A 23,361-nucleotide genomic window follows, 5' to 3' on the forward strand; every position below is an offset into this window, starting at 1 on the left:
GAAATGCCATTTACCTTCCCGCTGGAGCGGTACCAATTTATCTACTTGCACTTTGATGTGCTTTTTGAACTGCTAGGTTGGCAGGAGCAGGGACTGAACAACGAGAGCTCACCCCATCGTGGGGATTCGAACCACTGACCTTCTGATCAGCAGGCCCTAGGCTCAGTGGTTTAGACCACAGCGCCACCTGCGTCCCTTTCATATCTCTTAGCCATGACCATTTAGTGTTGACCTTGGACCTAACCTGCCTTGTTGTGAGGGTAAAATGGGAGAAGGAGCCACACATCCTACCTTGAGCTCTTTGAAGGACAGGCAGGTTATAAATGCAATAAAGTGCATCCTCTGACTGTGCACATGCTCCCGTTTGCACTGCACCCAGTGTGCTCCTGCTGCTAGTTTGGGAAGTAATGCTCGCACACTGTCAGCCACACAATACATGCCTATCCTGTGTCAATCTGCCATTTCTTGTGGGTTCCCCAACTTTTATTGGAATAGAATAAATAATGATCTAGCTACAGTTTAAGCCTGTAGTGTGCACACAGCCCATGCCTGAAATCTACAGAGTGTCATATTAAAGTATGAAAAGTTCCATGTACACAACACAAAACTTTGCCTTGTAGGGTCTGCTAGCCAAACTGAGGCCTGCATTTCCACAAAACAATCCGGAAAGGGAAATTTGTTTGAAAAACAACCCGAGTGATCTAGTGTTACTTCTCAGGAAAGAAAGCAATATAACTAAAAAAAATAAAGAAAGCACGTGGTTTTCTCTTTGAAAAACTGACATTTATTTTTTTTGAACATAAGTGAGGTGAGGACAATATATTAACTTAGTTTTTTAAACATGAAAAGACAGAGGAGGGAGATTCGGTAATGGAGCCAAAAGTGCTGAAAGAGTTAAGGTCTCACCACCCTGTTCCAAAAAGTGATTGATGATGATGATGTGTAACATTTCAGCTGCTCCCCCCACCCCCAAAAAACCCTCCCTCCTCTCTCCTTCAAAAGTGTGCGGAAGTGGGAAAAGGAGGCAACGTTCTGTTGATCTGTTAAACCGAAGCTCTCTCTGCCTCTCTTATTTCCAGTGGCTGAAACTGTTGTTTCAGTTTGGGTTGGAGCTGGCCTGAAGTTATCCTGACATTTCTGGGAGGAGATCCAAAAAAGTGGTTTTGGAGGTTGGGGGGGGGGTAGGAGGAGGAAAAATAGAGGATAGGGAGAGGGAAGATTAGGAAGGGAGAACAAGGTGAGGAGAAACTCTTTCCCCAGTATCACATTTGTGCGGGTGTTTGAATTTTGCCTGGAAAATCTATTAGGCTTGATGCTTTGGCTCTCTGGAGAGAGACAAAGGAGCTGCACTCCACGGAGGAGGAGGAGGAGGAGGAGGAGGAGGGCATTGATGGGGAAGTTTGTGGGACTTTAAAAAGAGGGAGAAAGAGCACAGAGCTCCAGCAATAGCAGCAATTCTAACATCAGGGAAATGTGCCTCTGTGTGGCTGCTCCTGAAAAGAAAAAAAAAGGGGGGGTGTCAGAACTGCGGCTAGATGGAGAAAAGCAAAGACCCTTTAGAAAAATCCCTTTCATTGCACCCAGCTTGGTGAAGAAAGTGAAAAGAGAAAGAAAGGGGAAAGCAGGAGGGAAGGGAGCCATCGTGAACTGGACATTGCCTGGAGCCCGTTTTGTGTAGCAGAAAAACTGCTGAGCTGCCTACAGCAGATCTACATGGCAAAGCCCTCAGTCTAAAAGAAGGTTCCGAGAGAACCACTTCTTGAAAGGAGAGTTTCCCGGAAGGGTAAGTTTTGACACTGCTTTGCTACTTTTGAGGGACAAGCTGACATGTATATGTGTATTAAATGTGTAGACAGATGCATGTGCGGAGGCAGATGTTTGAACAGATCCCAGTTGTCCATTGCTGATTATCTCAGTCATTTCTGTTTAAACCTATGTTTTCTTGAAATGAAATTTCCACACTGCTCCAGTGTGGAAACCATAAAGATAGTGGGAAATCGTCCTAATCTGATAAGCAAGCTGGCCAATCTCCCTTCTGAGAGAGAGAGAAGCTAGAGAGTGCTGTTCTCTATATATTTGTGCCCATGTTAAGAGTGGAGTTCCATCTAAAATGGAAAAGTGGGGCAAATTTGGAGGGTGCTGATTCTCAGAAGTGTTGAAGGAAGTTCAAAGCATCTAAGAAAGATTCGGAAAATTTCTCAGGAATGAAAGTGTTTTTGCAGTCTATATGAATACCTAGTATGGTCATTAACACTTGTCCCCATCTTCTTTTATTTTTAAAGTCAATCCCACAATGAACTGGGCACCGGTTGTGAGTTTAACTGTGTTGTGCGCTGCGTGGCTAGTGTGTGGCGTGGAAAAGCCATTGAGGCAAGCTGACAGAGGGAGGCATGGAGTTAGGAAAGTGCCTCTGGCCTACAGGGGCAGTAGCAAATCAGCTTCACAGACGAGGAGAGCTGAGGTGTCCCACAGACTTTTAAGCCCTTCTGGGAGGTTTCCTCAACGTCCTCTTGTCAAAAGGGATTCTTTGGAACCAAAAAGGCCACAAGCAGCACCACTAGAAGATGACTCCCATGCCCAGGTGAAGAATGGTGGGACTAAAGTACGGCTGACACAAAGACCTAAGGTGGAAATGGTTAAGGATGAAGGGCCATCCACTGCGTTTCGATCGCGCACAGTGCGTTTCCCATCTGGGTCTAGTTCCCCCAATATTCTGGCTAGCTTTGCTGGGAAGAACAGAGTCTGGATTATCTCTGCTCCTCATGCCTCTGATGGTTATTACCGGCTCATGATGAGCCTCCTGAAGGATGATGTCTATTGTGAACTGGCCGAGAGGCATGTCCAGCAGATTGTCTTGTTCCATGAAGAGGGTGAAGAGGCAGGGACAGTCAGGAAGATAACCACGGAAGGGAAAATCCTGGAACAACCTTTAGATCCCAGCCTCATTTCCAAACTCATGAACTTTCTGAAGCTGGAGAAGGGCAAATTTGGCATGGTGCTGCTAAAGAAGACATTGCAAGTAGAGGAACGATACCCTTATCCAGTTAGGCTGGAGGCCATATATGAAGTCATTGACCAGAGTCCCATCAGGAAAATTGAGAAAATAAGGCAAAAAGGCTTCATCCAGAAATGCAAAGCTGCTGGGATAGAAGGCCGGGTTGTTGAGGAAGGCAACAATGGTGCTAGTGTCACTAGGGCAACACCAGGTGGTGGACATGTCCAACCAGGACCCAGGAAAGAAGAAACAAGGAAAAGCATTGTGCAGCCAACACGGGTTAAAACTGTGAAGAAGTTTTCGACAACAACACTGTCTCCCCCTCCAACTAGGGCTCCGACTCTTCCTCCCACAACTCTCAGGCCAATCACCAGAATGATGACAATAGCAAGCAGGCCTACAACCACCACCACCATGACTGTGCCTACTACACAGAGAACTTGGACCACAAAATCACACACCTTACTCCCCACAGCTCCTGAGGTGACTGATGCTCGGGTAACAGAGAGTTTCTCCTCCCCTGTATGGAAAGAAAACCGCAGAGAAAGGAATCCAGCCCACACACAGAGACAACAGACCACTACAAGGAGACCCAGCAAAGCCACTCATTATGACACCCACTCAGAGGTCCCAACAGCCACCTCGGAGCATCCCACAAGGGCAAGTGCCGGACGATACAGAGACAACCGCACAGACCGGAAGGACGATAACAGTCGAGGTTCCAGTGTCACAGCAGGCCAGCACAAGCCTGCTAAAAGCAAACCACCTAAAAAGAAAGCTCAAGAGAAAATACTGAGCAATGAATACGAGGATAAATACGATTCAGGGCAGCCTGCTGTTCCTCGCTTAGAGGAAAATGTTCCGGCGGGACATATCCCGCCAAAGAAAGGGAAAGATCCAAGGAAACATGACCGCTTAGATAAACCTGAGAAGAAGAAGAAAGAAAGATCAGAGAAGAAAAATGAGAAACAGGCCAAGAAGGACAAAGCTGAAAAGAAAAACAAGCAAGAGAAAGAGCGCAACAAGAAAAACAAGAAAGGAAGCAAAGCGGACAGCGAGGGAGTCCTGAAGTCCAATGCCAAGCCTTTCACGCAAACCCCCAGGAAATCTGTAACAACACTTTTGGATTTATTTGAAGGCAGAAGACGTCTCCTGGTAAGTAGATTATACATTGACATGTATCACTTGAGGTCAGTTCACAAGTTAGGCTGCAATACTAACCCCACTTACCTGGGAGTAATCCCCATTGAATTACATAGGACTTACTTCTGAGTACGAATGCACTGGAAGTTTCTTACTGAGGCCCTGTGTCTACCTTTATGTGTAGCAGCCAAAGCAGGCAACCATCACACAATTCTGTCTCCTGAAAGCCTTGGGTGCCCATTTTTCTTTATTTAAAACACCTTTCTTGCTCTGGTGGCATCTCTTCACCCCTAACTGCTTTCAAGGGAAAGCAGGTGATATCAGAGTGAGTTGAAAAGAAATTGACAAATCCTGCTGGAAGGTAGGACTCAATGTCAGCCCAGTTTTATGCAACCGTTGGCCTGATTTCAGGATCCCTCTGCAAGCAGTCATTTCAGACCTCTGTCAAGAGTGATCTGTTCCTCCCACACTAGAGAGAAGAAGAGAAAGAAAGAGGGTGGCCCCACCCACTGTTCACTTCAACTCCTCCCACAGTCAGCAGATGGCCCCTGACAGATTAACCCTGCTGAACTGTGGCCCTGAAACGCTGTTCAGTATCACCACCACAAGACAGGGAAGAGGAACCCATGGCTCTCCAGATGTTGTTGGGCTATCTCATATCTGACCATAGCCCATGCTGGATGGGACTAATGATGGGAGTTCGGTGACATCTGGAGGGCCACAGGTTCCCCACCCCTGCCAAATGATCTTTAGTCTGTCCTGGGCATATTCCAAAGGCATGAAGCCTAATAATGTGATGTATGCCTTATAAGTCTCATAGGACATGTGATGCAACCTTTCTCATGTGCAGAAGCTGCCAGAAACCTATAAATAGGAAGCTGAAGATGGTAGAATCTGTCTTTTGCTAGTCCGGGGCTTTACCTTATGTTCAGCATGGTTGCGTTGTCACTGTTTTCATATATATTTGAACTCATAGCTCTTCCAGTTGACATCTGTTCACAGTAATGTTGATAACTTCTGGGTTTCAGAATCAAGCCAACTGTTTTTTGGCACTTTTCCTGGGCAGGAACACAATGCATTTCCAAACATATCCCTTACAAAGTTGTTGGTGAGATGCACAGAGTTGCCTTTCTGTTAAGTAGAACAGCTTGTGGTGAGCTTCTGGACCTTAAAAGCAGCACAACGTGGCTTCGCATCTCCAGAATTTAATAACTTCACATATTATTAGCCGGCTCCTCTCTGAAATCCTTTTACAGAGGACACAAAGCAATATGCTCAGATGTTTTCCTTGGCAGACGGAATTCAGCTTGAAGGCATAGTGTGACAGTTCAGACACCCTTCATAGACCACATTTTTCATACATGGTAATCTCCATGAAACAAAAAGCATCTACATTACACCTCTTAAGTGAACAACACTTGTTTTGTTTGCCACAAACTATAATGATTAGGAAACCATGCAATATAATGTATGGCCCATAGCCTTTGGTAAAGAAAAATTCCTTATTTTTGTGTGTGCACCATGAATGCTTACTGAGAAGTAAATGCAACTTGGTTGCAATGTGGCTTACTTCCAGGTAAGTGTGTACATGTTTTCAGCTTTACAGCACATACCTAGGGCATGTTGGCTGAGAAGTAAATCCTACTTAGTTTGATAGCATTTACTCCAAGGGCATAGGATTGCAGCCTTAGTGTGTTTTCCTTCTGCATTTCTGCATACTAACCTGCTTAGCTGTTTGGTATAAATAACTGCTTGATTTTTTTTTTCATTTTGAGGGTGAATGGTTCACCCAGATCTTAATTAATTAATTAATTGGTTGATTAATTGTGATAATAATAATAATAATAATAATAATACCTGGGTTGTGCAAGGTCAGCTTTCTCTGTTGCTTGCAAAAAGGAATTAAGCAGCATGTACAAAAAAAAGTTTTAAAGCAAAGTTTATGGCAGAGCAATGGCAGGTTATGCCCTGATGAAGCATCATTTCAGGTATGAGGAATACATACAGGAGTGTGTGTGCCTTTAATGAGGTGCTAACTTTTATGGAAAGAAATTAGTGGCAGGACAGGGTGAGGTCAGGATGAGATCGGGATAAGCAGAGATACAGAAATGTAGAGTTGGAAGGGACCACGAGGGTCATCTAATCCAATGGCCTGCAATGCAGCAATATGTTGCCCAACGTGGGGCTTGAACCCACAAACCTGATATTAAGAATCTCATGCTTTACTGACTAAGCATATAAAAAGCAGATTGCACCAATACTATAAGCAGATGAGGCGAATGCTCTCATATTGCTCTTAAGATGCCTACAGAGAAACATTGCAAAGCAGAGCCACTGTTCAGGTGGTCAAAATTAGGTGCATCCACGACTATGATTTCTTAGCATGTGTTGGGTAGTGAGGTCTATTCCACCAGTGAAAGCCCTGATTATTGTCCCATATATGGATTTGCATCTTAATGAAGCATGCACCCATGAGTGGATTTAAACTATAAGCCTTGTTTGCAAATGTAGCACCAACCATACATATTATTATTATTATTGTTGTTGTTGTTGTGTTGTTGTTGTTGTTGTGTTGTTGTGTTGTTGTTGATTACTTTGCAAACTGTTTAGACCACTTAAATATGAAAATATCCAAGCAATGTTTCGGGTGGGGTGGGGTGGAGAGAGCCTTGTGCCTTAAAGGTGGTTTCAATGTATTGTGAATTTACAGACAACTTCCTTTCTATCATTGCTTCAACCAAAGCAATCAACCTTTCTTTACAAAGTGTAGCAGATTAGAAAATGGAACCTAATCTGCATAGTTTGATCTTGATTCTTTAAAAGTGAAGTCCTAATACTTAGCAGGTGATGGTGGTTTAGATTCAGGGAAAGTCCTTGATCAAAGCAGAGAAGAGATGCCAACTGACCAGGACATAATGTCTTGCTCTGTTTGATATGTCTTGGCCTGCTCCTGTGCCGTCAGCAGCAGCCAGATTTGTAGAAATCTGCAAGATAAACTTTTTAATGGTATGGAGACATTCAAGGTCCTGTTAAAGAAACGGAAGCAAGAGCCAACTCTGAAATCTAGACTTATCACTGGCTTTGACTTCCTGACTTCCACCTACTGTTTGTGTCTGTGGTTTTGCTTCAGGCCCATCTGTTTTGGCTCAGTTACGTTGCTTTTGTTTGCTACTCTGCGGTGTGGAAGAGCAGTCTGAAAACCTGAGTTCATCCCCAAAGAGGATGCAGCCAGTCTGCATGTATAACATATACTAAAATTAACCTCCTGCATGAACAGGCCTTCCCACATTTTTTTAAAAAAGAGTTAAATATAAAGTATTTGCTTACACAGGGCAAAACAGCTGCTCAAAGTGAGCAGGGGAAATTGAGATTACTATGGAACTGAAGTGGAGGCTCCAGTACTTTGGCCACCTCATGAGAAGAGACTCCCTGGAAAAGACCCTGGTGTTGGGAAAGATGGAGGGCACAAGGAGAAGGGGATGACAGAGGATGAGATGGTTGGACAGTGTTCTCGAAGTGACTAGCATGAGTTTGGCCAAACTGCGGGAGGCAGTGGAGGACAGGGGTGCCTGGCGTGCTCTGGTCCATGGGGTCACGAAGAGTCGGAAACGACTGAATAACAACAACAACAATGGAGCTTGGAGCAACTGGGGGGGGGCCTTAACTCTCCAAATGCTGTGTCCCTGGTCTAAAATCAGGGTCTTCAGTTGCAGTATTTAGCCTTTTTTAAAATAAAAAATCCCCCACAAAAAACGTGGTAGGTGTAAGCAACAAATAATCTCCTGCTATCACATTTGAGGTAGGAACTGGGGAGAAATACAATTTTGTTTGTGTTGTAATGAGAGACTACTCAACTTGAACCAAGGAAGGGTGGCACTGCTGACCTGATTTCCCAGCGCCACCTATCAAGATGGTATAGGGTACTGCAGGGCAGTAGCAAGTTTGGGGTGGTGTGGGTGCACTAGCAGAAACAATATGGTGCTGCTGCCAGTGCATGTGCACCACCCAGACCTCACTGCTGCTCTGCATCCACACTGTCTCGGTTGTTGTTGTTGTTGTTCAGTCGTTCAGTCGTGTCCGACTCTCCGTGACCCCATGGACCAGAGCACGCCAGGCACGCCTATCCTTCACTGCCTCCCGCAGTTTGGCCAAACTCATGTTAGTAGCTTCGAGAATACTGTCCAACCATCTCATCCTCTGTCGTCCCCTTCTCCTTGTGCCCTCAATCTTTCCCAACATCAGGGTCTTTTCTAAGGAGTCTTCTCTTCTCATGAGGTGGCCAAAGTACTGGAGCCTCAACTTCAGGATCTGTCCTTCTAGTGAGCACTCAGGGCCGATTTCCTTGAGAATGGATAGGTTTGATCTTCTTGCAGTCCATGGGACTCTCAAGAGTCTCCTCCAGCACCATAATTCAAAAGCATCAATTCTTCGGCGATCAGCCTTCTTGCAACAGCAAAATGGCACCAGGAGGCTAAGTCCATGGTGGGACAGCCCCCATACTTCCTGACTGCTCCTGCCTGGAGGGGAATATAAATGTAAATAATTGTTGAGTTGGATCAGACTCAGTCATAGATGTATTGAAATCAATGGGACTTAAGATACATGGCTAATTTAAAACCCCACTGATTTTAATGGATCTGTACTTCAATGTGGCTAAGTCTGGATCTGGCCCATTATATTGGATTTCTTGCTAAGAGCCGTGTGTGTATGAAGCGGTGGCAGTTCTGAGGCTTGAATTTGGCGACTTCAAGCCTGGAGGCAGAAGCTTCCACTTCATACCTCTAGGAGTTCAAGGAAACTATGAAAGTTCAGGAATTTTAAGGCGGTGTTGTCAAAAAAATGGCCCCTGGCCTTTGTTGGCTGTAATCAAGGTAATCCTTGACTCATCAGTCTTTAGCTGCCCAAACCCTGTTCATTTTGTTTCTTCTGTTCCTGTCCATTCAAGTCCATTTCCATGTTCTGTGCTATTGGCTGCCTTCTGGATACTGACCTTTGCCTGACCATGGTGCAATTGCTTAGATAGCCTTTAGGAATGATAATTAAATAGACCCCTCAGGCATTACTCAGATCCTGGCCTGCGACTCCTCATGCCTGAGTGCGTTCCCAATCAACAGCCAAGTTTCTGGCAGTGCACTACAATCTGTTCCAGTCCTATATAAATAAAAGGCAAACACCGTTGGTTTGCTGCCGGGTGAGAAATTAAAACCAGCCACCACTGTTATCCGAAGTTCCAATTGCAAAAGGTTGATAGTGTATTGCCATATAGAACTGGCTTAGCACAAGTACACAAGCGAGGGTGTTCCCGGTGAGGAGACTGCGGTGTTTCTCAAAGGTTAAGCAGTGGCTATTTCCCCCTGGAATTTCTGGCCTGCAGTAAGTTGCCACATAATGCAAAAAAGCTTATTTTCTTTCTTTATAAAAAATGTTTACTTACCACTGCAACATAAAGCTATATCACAGCAGTTTACAACATAAAAGCAAACAATATAACCATAAAAAGTTAAAAGTAATTTAAAAGCAAAACAACTTAAAAACAATCAACATTAGATCATTGTGCGGGGATGTACTCTGAATTGCCTGCATACCCAGTGCTACAGAAAGTTTTCAGCAGGCCTTTAAAAGTTGGCACAGAAGGTGCCTGCTGAATATATGTTGGCAAGGAGTTCCACAGGACTGGGCTAATGGCAGTTTCTTGTTGTCAAACGAGCCTCACCAACACAGGAAAGAACCAAAGATGCTCCTGCAGATGATCTCAGTGACTGAGCTGGGATAGAAGTGTTCAGGTGATTTCTGAGGTGTCCTGAACCCAAGTTGTTCAGGGCTTTGTAAATCAATACACCAACCCTGAATGTGGCTCGGTAGCAGATAGGCTCATTGTGACATATGTTGTTAGTGTTTACCTCAGTTAGTTTTCAGAAAGACCTCCCTTCACTCCCCGCGGCTTCCACTGTGTACTTAAACAGTCACATATAACACCCCCTATTCTTATTTGCAACACGCTTAAGGCATTGTTTAATTGTTTTACATAGGAAATCTGGGGGCTGGGGTAGGCATTGCATTTGCTAGGTGATCAGCATAGAGAATTTTGTCATCCCTTTTGGAAGCTATCACTGACATGCGGGAGGGGCAGAAAAACTCCCTCTGGCTTGGATCCAAATATTCTACTGTGCAGATGCTGGAGGGCACTCCCCCCCCTGAAAACTGCCGTGAAGGGTCAGGGGACACTCTAGAGCAGTGGTTTTCAACTAGTGTGCTGTGGCACCCTGGGGTGCCTTGATGGTGGTCAGGGGTGCCGTGGGCAACATTAACCTCTGTCCCCCTTTCCTCCTCTCCCTCCTCTGATGCCCTCTCGCATCTCTGCCTCCCAAAGGCTTGCATAGCTGTTTGTTGCGGCAGCCCTGTCTACAAGCTCCTCAGGCGATTAGTGCCTCTGGGGCTGGCCAGGGGGTGCTTCCCAGGCCCCTGTGGGGCAGTTTGAGGAGGCCCCTCTCTTTAGGGTGGGGGCAGCTCAGAGACCAATGGAAGCAGCTGTGGCTGCCCAGAGGACTCTCAAGGAGAGAGGAGAGGTGGCTGAGGGAACACTCCACAAGGGAGGGTCGAAAAGGGTGAGGGGCTGCCAGCTCTGCAGGCAAGATATAACATAACTGGATTCCTGAGCCCACAGGGGTGCCGCAGAAATAATGTAGCTGGTCAAGGGAGCCGTGGATCCAAAATGGTTGAAAACCTCTACTTTAGAATGTTTTGGGGGGACATTTTTGCTGGGGGGGGGGTATGGCCACACACATGCATAAGTGCAGCTTTGGATCAAAGCATATGTAATTAGCTCCGATTCATATGGTGAGCTGAGAGTTGCATTAAACATTCTAGATGGGAGGATAGAAGCAGATCCCTCTGACAAAAATATTATGTAGGCCAGGCCTCAGGGCTGCATCCAGTGCTAGTCCTACTCAGAGGAGGCCCACTGAAATTAAGGACCAACTTAGGCTCACTAATTTTATTGGGTCTACTCTGAGTAGGGCTAGCATTATATACAGCCCGTTGTCTACGAGTTGTTGTGAAAACCCTGGGAGTATTATCTATGTACAACTTCTGATACTAACACGGTTCAAAACCAACAATCTAAACCTTCTGTTCTCTGTCATCTTCCTAGCTGATCACAACTCCCAAGGTTGACAGCACCATGTATGTGCAACAGAGAGATGAGTATCTGGAGAGCTTTTGCAAAATGGCAACTAGAAAAATCTCAGTGATCACCATCTCTGGCACCGTGAACAACAGCCGCATGAAGATCGACCACTTCCAGCTAGGTTGAAAATTCTTTCCTTTCATTTCTTTCTGGGCAATAGAGGCATGGAACTAGTGTGTTTTAAAAGAAAATAAAAACAAAAACCCCCGAGACTCCCTTGTGGTAATATGGTTCTTCCCTCCCCCACCCTTTGTATTTACATAGTTGGTATTTTCCCCGTTTGGTTTTCCACAGCAAAAAGTTCAAATAATTGGAGCATCACTGCACTGGTCTATCAAGTCAATGAAACAGCAGAAAGCAGAGAATTGTGACCTGGCCATGCCATAAGCCAGGAAGTCATTTGGTTCAAGACTAGGAGCATCTCCTGTCTCCAGATCTTTGTATACTAGCCCCCTTCAGGTGTTTATTTATTCCCAGAGCGGCTACTGGGCTGTCCATATGGCCCCCCTCCACCCCTGACCTTGTCATGAGTGGAAAGCTCTGAAGAGGGATTATAAATGCATTCAACTAAACATGGCATTTGGCTTCCCTGTGACCAAGAGCCCTCTGTGATGTACAGTAGGTTCCCAGTCACAGGGAGGACTGTAAGCCCATTCAGAAGAATGCGCTTACAATCCCCTTCAGACCTTCCCACCCGCAGTTGAGGAAGGGGGTGGAATGTGTGACCCATGGACAGAATAAAGATGAACATCTAAATAGGGTGTTTTATTATGCTCATATGTTCAGTGTCCAGCTTATTTTGCAGGTCTTTGGTTATAGGCACATATTATCTAACACACAAAAACCTGACTGACTAGTGTTAAAAAAGACATAATTGACCTTTGTCCTTGTGTTCACATTTGCCATTCAGTGAACCTTACATTCTTGCTAAAACAATGACAATTTTATAAGACGTGTTTCATTGGTTTTGTATAAAACCAATACAACAATAACAATAAACTTATAAAATTCACATTGAGGCAAAGTTCATTCGTCATGAGTCCTTTGAAAGTTTGATAGTTTAATTGCAGTATAACCTCATTTATCTGAATAGTTTAGATGGCAACCCAAAGATTCACGTGCTCTTAAGTGTTGCTGTTTACAGAGGAGTGCATTAAAAAATGCAGAAATTAATATTTAGCTGTAAAAGATCAGATCTGGGCTACTGTTGAATGCTTCTGAAATTGCATTCATGTAGGCTGTCACAGATGCAGCCTTTCTTCGTAAGCATAATGTTTCAAAACAAACTGATTTCCTAAAGTTTCCAAGTAATTGGATTTGGGCTGCTCTTTGGATGTTCCTCTTTGCAGGGGAGAATTACACCATTGGAGTTCTTTTTTCAGGCTGTGAGGGTCTGAGAAAGAATGAATGGTGAGGACTCTTTATACAGATAAAAAGTTTTTCGAAATCTTTCTTATTCATGGGCAAGAGCTGCACTCCTGTGTAAACATAAACAAACAAGCATACTTGGCCTCAATTAGTTTAAAGCGTCGAAATACCAACTTTGAATAGGGAACAGCAGGAGTTTAAAAATAGAGCCTGGAATTTAGCACCCCCATCCCATGAAAACTCTCACCAGTTCTCTCCCCCCCCCCCATGGCATTTCTGGTTGGCTTTTTGACCTACTCTGTTTGGTTTCATCTTGTGGTATTAACTTGCATATGTACCTGAAGGAGCGTCTTCACCCCCATCGTTTTGCCCGGACACTGAGGTCCAGTGCCAAGGGCCTTCTGGCAGTTCCCTCGCTACGAGAAGCCAAGTTACAGGGAACCAGGCAGAGGGCCTTCTCGGTAGTGGCACCCGCCTTGTGGAATGCCCTCCCACCAGATGTCAAAGAGAAAACCAACTACAAGACTTTTAGAAGACATCTGAGGGCAGCCCTGTTTAGGGAAGCTTTTAATGTTTAATATATTACCGGTATTGCATTTTGATATTCTGTTGGAAGCTGCCCAGAGTGGCTGGGGAAACCCAGCCAGATGGGCAGGGTATAAATAAATAAATAATAATAAATAAATAAATAAATAATAAATATTACAGAATCCTTATAAAAGTGATTTGTGTAGTCTAGCCTTCATGGACTTACACACCCTAAAGAAACCAAAACCTTAAGGAAGTAACACATTATACACCCTTGATTGATGTAAGTTTTGCACTGACAAACAGCACAATTCTATACAAATCAATTCAGAAATAAGATCCATTGAGTTCAGCAGCACCTAACCCCAGGATAATGGGTACAGGGCTGCAACCTAAGTATCAAACATTATGTCTCTGGGTTGATGGTATCAAGGTTCTCACTGGTCTCCCTTCTATTATTTGGGCTGTTTTGCATTAGCAGCTTCATATATGAATGGTGCTCAAAATGCTTGTTTGGGAAGAAGTACCGGTAATTTTAAAAAAAACTTCACTCACTTCCCTGTTCGAAAAAACTAAATCAGTATGATTTGGTGGGTACATCTGGTCAGAAGGTGAACAGAAGATCTTTTTTTCCTCTCCCTTGCTGTTCAAAAGTGATTTAGGCTTGTTCAGCGCTACCTCCATGTTGTTTTCCTTTAAAGACAATGAGAAGCCCATGAAAGCAGTAGAGGATGAAGACCTCGTGGACCAGCGTCTCATCAATGAGCTGAGGAGAGATATGGAATGAAATACAATGACTTCTTCATGGTGCTAACTGACACTGATATGAGGGCCAAGGTAGGGATAAGTATATTAGCCTGGGGTGGGAGAGATGCACAAGTGAGGATGATTCAGGACAGGGTGGAGCAAAAAACTGTGCTAGTACCTGAAGAGGCAAAAGGAGTTGCAGATGGTAGGAATCATGGAACCTTTTCCCTCTCCAAGATCAGGGATTTTGGTGGGGAAATGCTCACTTGTATGCTCACAAATCATGGCATTAGGAATGGAGGAATAATTTGATTTTGGTTGCATTTTAATGGGAAACTACCCAATTCACAACTATTGACCATATATAAAAGCCCAACATAATAATCCTTCAAAATATGCACTTCCCCGAATATTGTAATGCAGTTCCTCAACCAAACATGTTTACAAAAGTGCATACATTTGGAGAAAGTCTGCACAAAAATGCATAAATTAGGGGAAATAACATACAATAATGCATTATATTATCAGGAAATGCTTGCAAAAATGCAGTCAAAACTGGATACACACACCACACACACACACCACACACATATTGACACTAAAATGCTGAGGAATTTCATGAAGATTTTCTAAAATGCAAGTTGCTACAGAAATGTGGAGAATTGAATTAAAGATTGTATGAACGAGAAACCAAAATTGACAGATTCATCCATTCCTTCATGGCATTCAGCTCCGACCACAGAATGATCCTACAAAGTGACAGAAGGCACACTATAAAAATCTTCAGTAGCATGAACATGACTTTATTTGCATGTGATATTTAATTTATACAGTACTCACCTTTATTTCATCATGGAACTCAAAATGGCAGACACAGAATTCCCTGACCAGAACCAGACCTGCTTCGCTCATATGCTTTCAACCATGCCTGAGACCCATCAGTATTAATCTGTCAGGAAGAATGAAGCTGACAGTATAATGACATTGGCCATTAACTTTCAGTGGGAAAACAGATGCTAAGAGATTTGTTTGCAATCAAACCGTTTCTCAATGTTCCCTTTTACAGCAATACTATGAAGTGCCCATAGCAATGAAGTCTGTTTTTGATTTGATTGACACCTTCCAATCACGTCTCAAAGATATGGAGAAGCCGAGAAACGTGACGGCATACCTGCAAAGATGACAAGACAACAGTCCTGGAAAACTTTTTGTCCAGGTATTTCCTAAGCCACCTGTGGCTATGCCAGAGCTCTTTAATAATGCAAATTAGTTAATATTAAGCACTTGTTGAACATGTATTTTCCATTAACTGGTTACTCTGGTCAAAAACTCGCACTCATCTTTGTAGAAGTAATTCCAAAACAAAGAGGTGGTTGAATTCAGACCTGTTTATTGTTTCCAACGAATATCCACTGAAATTAATAGACCTAAGTCAGGTTCATTCACTCCAGTAGGTTTATTCTTAGTAAGACTAGCATAGCATACAATCTGATGTTTCTGCCAATGGGGAAACTGCACAATTTTGTTTGCAATTAAATATGTAGTAATTAAAGTTATGATGATTAGATACCTAATAATTAAAATTAAAGCACAGAGTGAGGGAAGTACATTTAGAAATAACCACTTATAAGAACATTTATAAATGGAATATCTCCAAATATCATGTTTATTATCTCACCCCCACCCCTACAAAATGGGCATTCACTGATTGTAATGGAGAGAGATCTCTCATTTCTATGAGCGTTGGCAGTACTAATTTGTTTTCTATAATTACCTCTCCCGAAACAGCAGGCAGCAACATAATTTCTCAGCCATTGCTTCTCTGGGAAAAGCATTCAAAATAATGATGTTGATTGTTCTAATTTGCATGTCAAGCCCCAGCAAAGTGAACAACCGGTGGGGTGGGGTGGGGTGGGAGAAAACCCTCCAGATTCAGAGAGGCAGGCTCCTAATTTGTCTCATGTTAGAGAACCCAGTCTCAGACTCCAGTTCTAAACACACATGCTTGGAGCACGTACCATTGATTTTGGTGGGATTTACTACTGAGTAACCATGCATAGGAAGACGCGGGTGGCGCTGTGGTTTAAACCACAGAGCCTAGGGTTTGCCGATCAGAAGGTCGGCGGTTCGAATCCCCACGAATCCTCCCGCTGCTCGGTCCCAGCTACCTGCCCACCTAGCAGTTTGAAAGCACGTCAAAGTGCAAGCAGATAAATAGGTACTGCTCCAGCAGAAAGTAAACAGCGTTTCCGTACACTGCTCTGGTTCACCAGAAGCGGCTTAGTGATGCTGGCCACATGACCTGTCTGTGGACAAACACCGGCTCCCTTGGCCTATAGAGCGAGATGAGTGCCGCAACTCCACAGTTGTCTGCGACTGGACCTATCGGTCAGGGGTACCTTTACCTTTACCTTAACCATGCATAGGAATATGTGGTAACAACTAATAAAATGACTAAGGGATTGTCAGGTTTAATGAACTGGGGAGGAAGGAGTGGGAGCACATATACTGTTAAAGAAGGAAAAGGGAAAGTTCAGGAAGATAGGTATAAACGGGAGCACAGAGGTTCCATCCGTAAGACAACATCTGTAGCTGTTTAAGATACCATTTCCTGCTTTGAAATGGCACATGTTACTGTGTATATTTCTCTTTATCTAGCTTTAGCTCTTCTGATTTTTAATGTACAACATAACCAACACTCATTCACTTTCCTGAATAAAGCAATGGAAGGTGATCTTCAAAGGAGAGGTGTGGGAAAGCTCAATGGAGAAAGTATTTCATTTACATTAGTTCTGCCTAGAAAAAAAAGACTTGAAATCTTGACAGCACAACAGAATAACCTGAAACCTAAAATGGCATTTCAAAGACATTTGAGCACAATTGCTTCCTCCTGTTTGCAGTCAGTTTGATCCACACAACTTAAATCTGATTCCTGCTAGAACCAACAGGACTAAATTAATTTTTAAATAATCTTTGTGAATAGATTTTCTCCACCTATTCTCATTCCAGATTCGATGGAGGAGGAGGTTGCTAGTGATATCTGCTGCCAATGATGAAGACTGGGCATATTCACAGCAGCTTGCAGCCCTTACAGGGCAAGCCTGCAATTTTGGTAAGTCTCCATATGCTTGCTTTCAAGCTATTAACTACTCTTGGTTTTCTTTGTTTTTGAAGTCCTTGCACCAATATGAGGACCTTCAAGCTCATGGGCCAGATTATTAACTTATTAGTATTAGTAGCTTATTAACTACTCATAACCCTATACATTTGAATAGTACCATTTGCTACAGCAATCCTGTTCTTTTCATGGGGTGTATAGTATGGGGGGGGTGCATGAGAACTGGGCATACAATCACAGACCTAATTCAGTGGCATTCAGCATTTCATTGCCTATAAGAGCCTTTGCCAACCTGGTGTCCTCCAGATGTTTTGGGGGCTGATGGTGGTTGTAGTCTAAAGCAGACATCAGGCTAGCCCCCAACATCTGTTTCGCCAAGACATAGCAGGGAATGAGCCTCCTCAAATCTTTGTGGACTGCTTGAATCAAGTGATTCTTTAGTACCTTCTCTGATTGCTGTAAAATAACAGTTTATAAGTTTAGAATCTGTGCTCAAATTATCGGGAGTGGGGAAGGTAGGAGGAAATCCATAACCTCCCCCAATTTTAGCCTGATCATGGTTCCTCTGTAGCCTTCTAAAACCATTAGCAAAGAGCATCTTCCATCCAAAGATTTTGGCAAATCTTCTATGCAATGTTCCTAAAGAAACTGCCTATCAGCCTCCTGAATTTGAGCTTATAGGATTGTGGGTGGGTGTACATCTGAGAATGTATTGACATTTTGCAGTACATTAATGTTTGCCTTTCACTTAGTAGAAAAAGCTTGCATCAGTCCTTTGACACTCTTCTTGTTTTAACAGGTCTGCGTCACATAACTGTCCTCAAGCTGTTAGGTGTGGGAGAAGATATGGTGGAATGCTGGAATTGTATCCAATCAATGGTGAGAAATTATTTTGAGTTTGTAAGACAGCTCTGTGTGTGCCAATCATTCTGAGCCATATACCTGTATGATGTATCACAATTATTATTATTATTATTTCATAGAATCATAGAATCATAGATTTTAAAAGTAGAATGCATATTATTGTAAGTTTATTTTCAGAAGTTGTTCTCAAATGGGTCTTGAGTTGTGGCTGCAAGAAAGGCCATAGCATGTGAATGAGGGTCATGCGTGAAGCTACAGCACAGTCCTATCTTGCGCAAATCATGGAACATGCAGTATCCCAGTAACAACACTTGAGAAATTGTTTTAAGGAACTTCCCACTGTGGAACTTCCCATGGCCCTAGTTTGTTTAGTGGGCAAAAAGATGTATGAAAAGCATGCCCCTACAGTGATTGTTTAAACTTAATTTATTATGTTCCATATTTATCCAACATTATTATTAAGTTGCCTTGGGAGTTTCCTGAAGCCAGGAGGACAAAAAACAGCCTTCATCAGCTGTAGTCTTCTTCAGGCATTATGCCCAAACAGGAAATAGGGCACATAGGGCTGTGCATGCTGACATTGCTCCCAAAGTCCCTATCCCACTTGCTTGATCCCTGACCTTCCTATGTTGAGCCAGGAAGAACTGAAGAGGGCTTCTGGCTGCATTCAGTTTAACATGAGTAGAAGACCAGGGGCATCTTACCCATAGAGGCTAGTGGCGTGGGCGCCAGGCCGGCAAGTTCTGGAGGGCGCCAGGGAAGAGGCGGAGGCTGGATGCGGCGCCTCCCGACATCAGTTCGCCACCCTCCGCCAAGCCGCACTGAAGCAGTGCTATGCCCGGAGCCTCCATCTGCCCTGGCCACCGCAGCACGAAGCAGCCAGCTGAGGCCAGGAGGTGCCGCATCCAGCCTCTGCCTCTTCCCCGCCGGAGGAGCCGCCCTCCAGCCACTGCCCGCCTCCTCCTGGCCCCGCCGGCAGCACCGTCCTCCCTAAAAAAACCTCTGGGAAACAGGAGGAGCACCGGAGGGAGCTTTGCACCACAGCGCCGGATATGCTTAAAACGGCCCTGTAGAAGACTCAATGTGATTGGGTGCTAGTGTGGTCAGTATGCATAGGGATGGTGTGGCAGGGCCCCCATGACTTCTGCGTAGGTTGATATTTCCTGTTCAAACATAACACCTCGAAACCTCTGGAGAAGCGTGCGCGCGCACACACACACAGCATATTTAGAGTTACCAGCTAGATTAACAATATGTAACAACTGGAAAACGGGCAACATACAAAATTATTGTACTTCCCCAAGTCTTTCACGCTGTAATTCAATATAAGGAGAAAATAATTCAGGGCAGTACATGCAGTGAAAGGGGTGGGGGGCAGGAATGAGATACCACAAGTTGGCACAATTCTCTCCCAGTTGGAAAAACTCAGTTACATAAGCACGAGTAATTCAACTGACTAGAGGAGCTCAATGGCACTCCCTTTGAGCCAAAAACACACGTTCCCCTTATTAACCTGCATCCCACAGATATCCAAGAATAGAAATGGGGCCCCGTTTGCTTCCAAAGGACATTGGAAAGCCAAAGAATTTGAGCACTGAGGAAACGAGATCCTAGTGGATACACTTTCAGTCCACAGTGTGGTTAATGTGTCAGGCAAACCTGACTATTTTCCAACAAAAGGCATCTTGCTTTTTATTGCTGTGGGCAGGAAATGATGCTCACTTGGCTGCCCAGAGTCCTCTCAACCACCATCACGCCTCCAGCCTGTTCTACTGCAGTGGCATATACAGTACGCTTGAATATACATTTTGCTTTTAAGAATGACTTGTCTGTGTGTCATAAGATGCTGACGCTATTCCCAATCTCTGTCTCCTCTAGGGAGCTCCAGCGTGGACAGGGAAGAGCTCCCTGCTCATTTGGTGAAAGACATCCGCAATTATTTCCAGATCAGCCCCGAATATTTCTCTATGCTTCTGGTTGGAAAAGATGGGAACGTCAAATCCTGGTACCCTTCCCCAATGTGGTCCATGGTGATAGTGTACGATTTGATTGACTCTATGCAACTTCGACGGCAGGAGATGGCCATCCAGCAGTCTCTCGGCATGCGGTGCCCAGAAGACGAATACGCCGGGTATGGATACATGGTTATCACCAAGGGTACCAGGAAGGCTACCAAGATGATTACCCGCCATCATGAAAGTTACCACCATGGATACCCCTATTGAAATTAGGAACTTAACCTTTATCTGCACCCTGCTTTCATCTTGTAGCCATTCAGACCACAAGCAGCCAGACGTGGGAACCATTTTATGGTCACCTGACCATGTTTCTTTCCTTCCCTCATTCATTCATTCAAGGGACTACTAAAGTATTGGACTTTGGCCTTCTCTATAACATGCATGATGTGAAATAGGTCAAACCAGTATCATTGGTGCCTTATGGAATAAAGACTCCTTTATATTCTGGGGCCCTTCTAATCTGAAGGTATATCTTGGTGCTATGTATGTATAGAACACACACACACACCCTGACTCCAGTGATGGGCATTGTACTGTAGGCAGAATATAAACTGTAAAATAAGACACTAACACTCCTATAGCTTCCTGTTTCCCTGTGCTGATGGAGGAAATATTTATTAGAAAATGTTGTGAATTTTTGCTGAAGAGAGGAATGGTGGATCATATTACAATTTTTTCCGTTCAAAAGAAATCCTTTTAGAAAAACTAATGTAAAGAGTTGGGGTTTTTTTAATTAAAAAAATGTTTTATAACATGCCAGCTCTGTAGTATAATGGTTTCACCTGTTATGGAAAACCTGAGATTGTTAAAGGTTTGAAATAATACAGTGAGAGATGATTTGTGCCAACCATGTTGCTGCTTTAGCTGTGCCTCTTTATCTTGTTAAGAGTTTTTCTCCCTTTGAAGGCAGGAAGACATTCAGCTCAGGGAAGGTCCTGCCTGTGGGACAGCAGAGGTAGAATAACAACACTTTCCAAGGAGGAAGACATCTTCTCCCTATCCTAAGTTATCCTCCTGCCTTGGCAAGGAAAGCGGAGTCATTCTCAGAGAGCTCTTTAAGGAAACTGAGACATGCATCCTAGAAACCTAAACAACAACAACAACAAAACAGAAATCAGCAGTATACTGTATTAGCAGATTAACAAAAGGGCTCAAAGACTCATCTCAGCTCTAGGGCAAGTCCTGCACTTTCATTCCTATAGATTGGCACCTTGAAGGAATTTATGCCAGGGGCTATTGTTTCAACTTACCACATATTTCAATCATGAGCCCTCTCAGTAGACCAAGTGTTGCCAATCTGGTGACCAAAGGTGCCATGGTACCTATGAAGGCCTTCTAGTGGCACATCTGGGCAGGTACCCCAGACTCTGAGCTTCTTTACTACTACTACTACTACTACTACTACTACTACTACTACTACTACTACGGTCTCCAGCCTTCCTAGAAAGTAAGTTATGGAACAACATGTGCAGGTAACTTCTAAGTGGTAATTTCTGCCGTGGTGTGGCTACATTGTATATTTTTCATGGTACTGAGGAATGCTCATTGTTGAGTCATCTCACAGATAAGCCAACAAGCCATGAATTCATAGAGTTGTAGCTAGAAGGCACCCCAATCCAATCCAACCCCTTGCAATGCAGGATTTGTTTCTCCAAAGATTGGTTTCTTTCCATCTGCTCTTGACTCATGCCTCTGTAGCTTGACAAGCATCTGTGGTGGGGTTGCCATGACTAAACAAGGTGTTGGGTTTGAAAATAACATCAAATCCTAGCTACTTTTTAAAAATTTAGAACAATCCATGGTTCATAAAGCAACAACATACCAATGGCGTCACATTCACCCATTAATCTGCTGTGCTGGGCTCAGGTGTTCAAACAATCCACACTTTTGTTAAACAAACGATGGCTTATCATTATGTGCAAACCAGGCCAATATCAATTATAAATTACTACGGAGAAATGCAAAACACAGCAGAAAAGTGAGGGTTTCCCTGGTATTCATGCACAGTGCACAAGTGGAGACAGAGACCTGTATTCAGTATAGCAATAAGATTATTGTTCTTTCAGTACAAGGATGTCTGCTTGAAACAATCTCCTCTCTCCCCCTGCCATGCTTTTTCTGGGGATTTTCCCAACCCTTTGCAACAGATTTGGGAGGGAGATTGGGGGGAAAGTCCTGTTGCACTAGTGGAATTTGTACTGGCTTCTGCTACCACAATGAGTAAGTTGAATAGCAGCCCAAAATATGTGGTTTGAAAGTCTAACTAACTACTCCTGTTTAATGTCAATCTTCAGACTGTGTTAGGCAAATTTATATGTGCAGACCTTTTATGGGAGGAAATTCTCTGGGAATGTTTGTAAAGTCTCTCTGGCCTTTTGCTTCTTTAACTGAAATGTAATCTGAAGCTAATGGCCTCACAAATGCTTTCTGGAAACATACTAGCAAGGACAGTTGTAATTGTGGTCAAAGTGAGGAGACCCAAGCAATTAAAATACACATTACATGCAGTGGAAAGCACTAAAAGTAAACTGCACAACAGTAGTCCAAGCTCTAACTCTTTTGATGGGTGTTATTTTTTATTTATTTTTGGTACTAGGAGTTTCCTTTGCAAAGCAAGCTATCTACAGTGGTATCTTGGTTCCCAAATGACTTAGTTGATGAACAAATCGGCTCCCGAATGCCGCAAACCCAGAAGTAGGTGTTCCAGTTTGTGAACATTTTCCGGAAGCCGAATGTCCGTTTTGGCTGTTGGCATTGTTTCTGGGGCCCATCAGCCAATCATAAGCCGCATCTTGTTTGGGAACGTTTTGGAAGTCGAACGGACTGAGTTCGAGAACCAAGATAGCACTGTACTATTAATGAAAATAAGCATCTGGAATCTTTATTTGGAAATATTTTTAACAAAATCAAATTTACACAAGCCAAACAAAGCAAAGTTTCCTCTCTCCTAGGGCAGAACTACATGTTACACTGACAAAAAAGTGCTTTCTCAACATGTCTGCATTTAATTTGAATGGAGGAGCAGGGGGACATCTGAAGGGGACTGACTGAAAGGCAGGAGAAACTTAAGCCTTCCAGCACCTCCCCAAAATTATCCTAGGTAGTTTTTTGCTGCAGCTTTGTTTCTTTCCAATCAGGGCAACAAAAGTACTCTATCCCAAGGAAAGGTTAAGCATCACCCTCTCACTTGGCAATTTTCTATTACCATGAAACCTCTGGTTCTATATTAGTATACTTAGAGAAATATTTGTTTTCCCTGTATTGTATGATCCTTGGCTAATAGGGGGCTATTATAAAATGCTGGTTGGTTTACAGGTTAAGCTGTTTTTCAGTATTTTAGCTTTCTTTGGGCTGTGTCCTGGATTGAAATAAAGGGACAACTAAGGGCATTATT

General features: G+C 43.6%; 1 protein-coding gene across 1 annotated transcript; it reads left to right on the forward strand.

Annotated features, from left to right (window-relative positions):
• Positions 1–1,506: 1,506 nt before the first annotated feature.
• On the forward strand, positions 1,507–20,415 carry CCDC80 (coiled-coil domain containing 80). The gene is given in 13 exon segments (XM_033146574.1): positions 1,507–1,783; positions 2,283–4,150; positions 11,289–11,445; positions 13,922–13,993; positions 13,996–14,057; positions 15,034–15,135; positions 15,137–15,185; positions 16,978–17,079; positions 17,885–17,929; positions 17,932–17,964; positions 19,828–20,085; positions 20,088–20,134; positions 20,136–20,415. Coding segments are annotated over 12 exon segments (2,823 nt in total). The 5' UTR covers positions 1,507–1,783; positions 2,283–2,293; the 3' UTR covers positions 20,175–20,415.
• Positions 20,416–23,361: the final 2,946 nt, after the last annotated feature.

Source organism: Lacerta agilis, chromosome 4, assembly GCF_009819535.1.
Source record: "Lacerta agilis isolate rLacAgi1 chromosome 4, rLacAgi1.pri, whole genome shotgun sequence".
Taxonomy (NCBI): domain Eukaryota; kingdom Metazoa; phylum Chordata; class Lepidosauria; order Squamata; family Lacertidae; genus Lacerta; species Lacerta agilis.